Below are 7500 nucleotides of genomic sequence, written 5' to 3' on the forward strand. Positions count from 1 at the left end.
ACTGTGATAGTGCGAGTAAATCAGAACATGATTGGTTTGAGGTAGACCGTGCCACGATTGGTCAGCGCCATGAGACCGTTGCCGATTGGCTGGAGTAGACGGTGGGCGGAGTCACCTATTTGTGGATTCTTGTGCACGTCTTGACGTTAGAAATGTTTCAAATCCACAAATGCACAGAACGCGATCCACAAATGAGCAGGAAGCAATTCGCAAATAAATACAATTTATAAATATTTTTTTTATTTGCAAATCCCATTTTATTTATTTGTGAATTTCATTTCTTTTTGTGAAATTTGTAAAAATATTTGTGAAACTCTTTATATTTATTTGTGGATCATAGTGTATTTATTCAGAATAACGAAACAATTACCTTTGCGAATACTTGCACCGTCAAAGCCAACATCAAAGTTTGTTGCGACAAACTTTACAAATCTGGTTACTCTTGTTCTTTTGTTTTTTGACGGAAACCTGATTGATTATTTGATTGATTGATTGATTGATTGCTAACTGCTTACAGGAATAAGAAAAATACAGCACTAACCGACACGTTAGAATACGACAATTCCTTTTTTTAAGGAACATTAAATCGCTCGTACGTGAAGAGCTTTAACTGCCGAGCCACTACCTCACATCCAGGGAGGTAAACCCAAGCCTCCTGACCACTAGACCACGATGGATGTTCAGTTCTCCTGCCGCTGCTGTTGCTGTAGTGAAATGTAAGGTGCTTCTTCTGATACTAAAGCTCTGGGATTTTCTGCTTTGCCGCTTTCTTCGGGTAGAAGAAGCTTCGCACTCAGTCACACCTGGCAAATCTCTCACAGCACCAACACTCGACTGCCTCGCCGCGTGAGCTCTCGGGGATGAAAAAAGAATGAAAAAACTTGTAAACTTACATATAAACAATAACTCGCTTCTCCTGACGAGGCAGCTGAGGCGCTTTCATATTTTTCACCTCGTTCGCTCGATTTCTTTTTGCTCTTGAGCGAGTAGAGAGTCTGTTGAACAGAGGGAGGATCGCTGAGATCCAAACACGTCCGCCGCGTCTCTCTGCCATCCTTCAGAAAGCTTTTTCCTGCCTCTTCTTTCTCTCGCCATCTGCAGCCACCTTTCATCCTCTTCTTCAATATCTTGATAGCATTGTGCAGCATGATTGGATTGCATGAGGAGATAAAATTGACTTTGAAGGACAGAAGATCAAAATAAGGGCCTGGATCCTACAGTACCTCACACCAGCTGGACTGGAGATAGAGGGAAAGGAAATATACGGGTTTGGTTTGTGAAGCTAGGACAGGAAGTCTAGTCCATGATGCATAGTTAACTAGTGAATGCTTTGACTACCTTTACCTAGCTTTAACTAGCGTGCTCAGATGTTAGTATGCATGTGTGTATTCTGAGCTTTTGGAGGATGGAACCTGTATCTGTCCTGCTATGCCCCTTTTCCACCGAGGCAGTTCGAGTGCAGGTTTGGAGCCTAATTTAGAACCAGTTCTTTCTGTTTCGACCGCCAAAGCACCGGCTCCGAACCAGGAAAAGTGGTTCTTAAGAAGCACCAAAACGTTGTTGGTCTAGACTTAAGAACCGCTTGCGTCAGGAGCTGTGGGCGGGGCTACTGTTAGCGCATTTGATAATGTACCTTAAGTATACTGATGTTTAATACACTTTTACTTTACCGCGATATGATACATTATCAGCACACATGATAGTAGGTAGCTACATGCTAAGGCTAATTTATTTTCTGTGTTAACGATAAAATAACGTTATGTACTTTATCGATCACAACCTCCGTTTATACAGATTACATGGAGCTGCACGTACACGTTTTATTCGCCGCGTTTGGGTGTTAATGTAGGTTCACAAAGCCATGAGCATTAACAGTAAAGCAACATCCGCCATTGTTGTGTTTGTGTTTGTCGCAGCTGCGCTAACGTTGCTGTATACAGTATACAGTGACGTCACACTCGGCACCGTGACGGCTCTCTAGCCGGTGGAAAGGCAAACCGGTTCTTAGAAGGTTCGCCAGTGGAACCGACTTTGAACCAGCACTAGCGCTAGCTCTGAACCAGCACCCGGTTCTTTCCGGTGGAAAAGAGTTAGCAGCTAGTTAGAAAGCAATAAGTCGAGAAATAATACTAGGTATACTACAGTATCTAGTCAGCTGCTAGCTAATTTAGGCTAGTTGGTTAACAACCATGTGGCAGTAATTAGCTGGATTGTAAACTGTAATATTTTCAGTTTTCCCACGCTTATAGCTCTTGTTATAATTAATACATAAACATTTATAAGCTTTTTTGTTTTCTCCACCAAGAATTCAAGAGTTCCTGGAATTAGTCAGAAACACTTTAGCTAAATTTGTGTAACTAATGAAACTCTCAGCAGTGCTGTTGTGACTGTAATTACTCAGGATCCCTACAGAGCGACCCCTGGGAAAAGCAAAGGTCAGACATCATGGGGTTTGCAGCTTCTTTTCTTTTCTTTCCTCTAGTCCATTCCTTATGAAGCACACATCTAGCACTCGAGCCTTTTCTTTGTTCCCCTGTTTTTATTTTATTTTTTATACCCGTGTGTCTCGTTAGAATTAGCACGAGCGCCGAGATGCTGGAGATTAAATTTGTTTTAATAAATAAAACACTTCTCACGCATTGGATTTTAATTCTCATGGCTTGAGGATGAAGGTCAGAGGACAGCTGTTTAATGCTGGATCTGCTTCATGTACTTTGGAAACATGGCATAAATTTACTTTGTCAGGTAAGAACACCAACTTGTACTATTTCTGTAAAGTTTTTGGAGGCGAGTGGACATAAGGATCAGTGTTACGTTTGGAGGCAAGTGGACAGAAAGCCAGGGTGCCAAAACATTTGGAGGCGAGTGGAGACGAGCATGTGATGTGCTGTCATCTGAATACTCTTGAGGGAGTTCCCCACATTGAGCTGAGTGCTTTGATATATGACATGCCCATGTTGTGCTCATTTTTTATTTTCACGTGACATCACGTGACGTCATCAGAATACACGTGAGGAAGTTCCCCTCATTGTTCTGAGTGTTCTGATATGTCACATGTCAATGTTATAACAAGTTTTTTGATTGTGCATATTTTGGGGGCGGGGCCACGTGACAACTGAAAGACCAGTCGGTACACCGATTTGTTCAGAGTATCACCCCTAAGGAGCTGGCTGAGTTTGGTGTAGATACTTCAAAAGCTTGCCGAGTTCAAATTTTATAATGGGAGTCTATGGGAAAAAAGGCCACTTCAGATCCTGGTCTGAAGTTTGTTGCTATGACTTTTCTAAGCGATCCGAGTACCGGTACTTCCGGTACCAGGTCTCAAAGTGGCCTTTTTCTCCCATAGACTCCCATTATAAACTTTGGAGGTTTATAACTCGGGAGGCTTTCGAACTATCTACACCAAACTCGGCCAGCTCCTTTAGGGTGATACTCAGAACAAAGGTTTAAATTGGTAGCCCCGCCCCCAATATATGCAAAATCAAAAAACTTTTTACAACATGGACATGTGACATATCAGAACACTCAGAACAATGAGGGGAACTTCCTCACGTGTATTCGGATGATGTCACGTGACGTCACGTGAAAATTAAAAATTAGCACAACATGGACATGTGACATATCTAAACACTCAGCACAACGTGGGGAACTTCCTCAAGAGTATTCAGATGAAGTCACATGCTCGTCTCCACTTACCTCCAAATGTTTTGGCGCCCTATTTTTCTGTCTACTTGCATCCAAAAGTAACATTGACCCTTACGTCCACTAGCCTCCAAAAAGCACCGGCCTTTGCGAATACTTAGGCAACATCAAAGTTTTTTCACGACGAACTTTACAAATCTAGTTCTCTGATGATGTTCTTATATGAGAAACTCCAAATCGCTTGAATATAGACGATTTTTCTCCTAACAACGAGCTCGTGATATTAACGAGAGCTTTATTTTATGTACGATTACGTTCTTTGTGTTCGTCTCGGTGCTTTGCTTTTGTATCGCTCGTGTATTGTTGCTTCAGCTGGACCACTGGGCCGGCCCTCGTCCGGCTAGCCGAAAGCCGAGGGTCAAAGGTCACGCGGAACTCTGACATGCAGCTGGACCTTTTACTGCATTCTCACAAAGTGTCATAGTGATGAACACACACACACACACACACACACACACACACATACACACACACACACAAACCTACAAAGCTTAGTCCATTTTATTTAATTAGGTTTCATTACAGCTCTGATACAACGCTTTGGTGCGTTCTTAAAATTAACAGGAAATCTTTCCGTCTTTATCGACTTCACGCCTGATAACGTGTTCAGATCGATTTCTTCAGGACACTGTTATCGCCGCTTAATGAGTTCCACATCCACACCGCGCACCACATGATGCCGAACACCGGATTCGGAGCGCAGCTGCATAACACAGGATCGTATTAATCAACGCACACGATCTGATACGTTATCATTTCCATGGCAACAGCTCATTGACAGGGACCCGTGCCGCGGACGCCGTGCGTAATAGCTTTGCACGTTTTCTCTAATGCCCCTTTTCCACCGAGGCAGTTCGAGTGCAGGTTCGGAGCCTAATTTAGAACCAGTTCTTACTGTTTCGACCGCCAAAGCACCGGCTCTGAACCAGGAAAAGTGGTTCTTAAGTAGCACCAAAACGTTGCTGGTCTAGACTTAAGAACCGCTTGCGTCAGGAGCTGTGGGCGGGGCTGTGGGCGGGGCTACTGTTAGTGCATTTGATAATGTACCTTAAGTATACTGATGTTTAATACACTTTTACTTTACCGCGATATGATACATTATCAGCACACATGATAGTATGTAGCTACATGCTAAGGCTAACTTTTTTCTGTGTTAACGATAAAATAACGTTATGTACTTTATCGATCACAACCTCCGTTTATACAGATTACACGGAGCTGCACGTACACGTTTTATTCGCCGCGTTTGGATGTTAATGTAGGTTCGCAAAGCCATGAGCATTAACAGTAATCCGCCATTGTTGTCGTGTTTGTGTTTGCCGCTGCTGCGCTAACGTTGCTGGGACACGTGACACGTATACAGTGACGTCACACTCGGCGCTGTGATGCTCTCTTGCCGGTGGAAAGGCAAACCGGTTCTTAGAAGGTTCGCCAGTGGAACCAACTTTGAACCAGCACCAGCGCTAGCTCTGAACCAGCACCCGGTTCTTTCCGGTGGAAAAGAGGCATACGGAGGTGTTTATGTACCATTCGTGTTGAACGTGAAGGAGTCTCCAGTGTCAGGGGTAAAGCTGGACGGTAAAGCGAGGGAACGACAGATTAAAGCTGCTAGAAGAGAAAAAAAAACAGGAAAAAATAACATTTACAGAGGAACTGAATATTAGTGGTGAGGTTTGTTTCATTCGTTATGGAACATAAATGTCAGTGTTTTTATGTAAGATTTATTATTTATTCATGGTTCATCTTTTCTGTAGATCATCGATGAAGAAGACACACAGTTTATGACTAATTGCCCCCCCGCCGTGACCGACAGCTCCCCACGCAGAAGGACTAAAATCCAAGTGTTTTGGACGGCGCCCCCCTCAGGCAGTGGCTGCATACTGCTCAAGTAAGTAGCGGATTCGATTTAAGTACATTTTATTTAAACATTTTTTTAAAGAATAGATTCAGTCCCGGAGAAGCTTCAGCGAAACGTGGATGTAGATTTTGATCCCTGATGAACAATGAGGTGACATTTAACTATTATATTTGATTGTGAGGATAAATCAGTACAGTATAGACTACAGGTGTAAACGTTTACAGACTAACAGAACTGAGCATGCAGGAAGTTCACTGTGATGATTTCGGGAGCATCGTAATGACTACAGCAGCAGCACTTAAAGGTGCGGTCTATGTTGTTTGAGAAATGCTTCAGAAAACTGAGTCGGGCCGACAAACTAAACGAAAACAAAACAAACGTGTAGGCAATGAGCAGAAAGGGGCGTGTCTTGTCGATATGGGCGGAGAGAGTGTTCAGTACGCATGTGTGATGTTAGCAGAAAGCGGTTTTAACATCCACATGGAGGATAAAAACAAAGAAAGAAAGAGAAGAAAGGCTTACGATAAGGACAAGAAGTAGGACGTGTTAATATAGGATCAGCTTTCCAGCGCTGGAGAGAACTGAAGGAGCAGGAAGTTGGCCACATATTCACAGGTTGGAGTTTCCCGAGTCAATAACTCCTGAGCTAAACGCTGTTACTACACAAATAACACCTCTTTTCTATCGTAGTAATGTAGAGAGGCAGCTACAACCGCGTTTTGTGTAGTAACAGCGTTTAGCTCAGGAGTTATCGACTCGGGAAACTCCGACCTGTGAATATGTGGCCGACTTTACTTAAGACGCCGAGGCGCTTTTTTCCTTCTCGATAGGTGAGTAACGTTGGTTTTGCTTTGTTACACAGAACTAATATATGCCTTTGTCCTTTACATCATTATGCTTGTGTGGCATTTTTGCTTGTTTGTTTATCTACAATCGTATTGTTCTTCCCTTCAGCTATGATAAAGACACGTTTCTTTCTGTTAGTCGCCCGGGTTACGTATGTACGTGTGGGCGGAGCTATCGGTACAGGGGTGGGACCCGTCTGGGTTAGAGGCGTGTTTGTTTTGGTGAATTCATTGGCTTTCAAACATCGGAGACCGCACCTTTAAGCCTTGAATGGATTGTGTCGAAGACAGTTGTATAAGAGTGAATGATTGCAGTGGAACGTTAGCTCTGGGTAGCTAGTTTTTGAGATGTTTGTGGTGTCTAATAGATCGCCACCTGAACTTCAGGGTTGTAGCAGTGTATCAGCTTCATAACACTGCAGAACAGTTTAATCTGTGTGATGGAGGTCGCTGTGTATTCGTGTTTGATGATCGGTAAAGCTAGAAGCTCACCTGATAAACCGAGGAGGCAGAGAAAGAGAGAGAGAGAGAGAGAGAGAGAGAGAGAGAGAGAGATGGATGTGATACATGCCACATGACATTGTGAAATGACCAGAGCACTGTGCGAGCCTGTCACTCCAGGCCAGCGAGACGCGCTTCCGTTAAAGGCGTCTACATCTCTTATTAATGTGCGTTATTATGTGACTGTCATAGTGACTGATGAGCTTCCTTTCTACACCGAGTCTCCGACCGGGTTCACTCCGTTTCTTTGCACGACAAGAACAGAAAGGTAGCAGGGTCGACGATAGAGTGATCGATACACGATCAGACTGACAGCAGGAGGAAATCTTTCATAAGACGTTAGAAGGAAAACAGTAATGGGTGGTGAGGCGAAAGGAGGAAGAAGCAGAATAGAGAAGTCGGATCGTTCTAAAGTTCTGTTCGTGGGCTTGGATGAAATCATATGATGTCAATATGTCGATGTTTAACAGCCACAGCACAGCAGGAACACTGGCTTACAGAATAGAAATGTTTTTAAAGCAATGAATGAACTCAAATCTTCTAATATATCATAATGTCCAAGTGAAAATGCACCAAGATAATGTTTAAGATTAA

General features: G+C 43.2%; 1 protein-coding gene across 2 annotated transcripts in view; it reads left to right on the plus strand.

Moving 5' to 3' along the window:
• The window catches only part of spon1a (spondin 1a), a 97679-nt gene that overhangs the window by 3183 nt on the left and 86996 nt on the right, over positions 1-7500 (plus strand). For both annotated transcript variants that reach the window (XM_047822769.1, XM_047822770.1), the window contains exon 3: positions 5457-5590. In XM_047822769.1, the coding sequence (XP_047678725.1) occupies positions 5457-5590 (134 nt within the window). The remainder of the gene's footprint in view (positions 1-5456; positions 5591-7500) is intronic.

Source organism: Tachysurus fulvidraco, chromosome 13 (genome assembly GCF_022655615.1).
Source record: "Tachysurus fulvidraco isolate hzauxx_2018 chromosome 13, HZAU_PFXX_2.0, whole genome shotgun sequence".
Taxonomy (NCBI): Eukaryota; Metazoa; Chordata; class Actinopteri; order Siluriformes; family Bagridae; genus Tachysurus; species Tachysurus fulvidraco.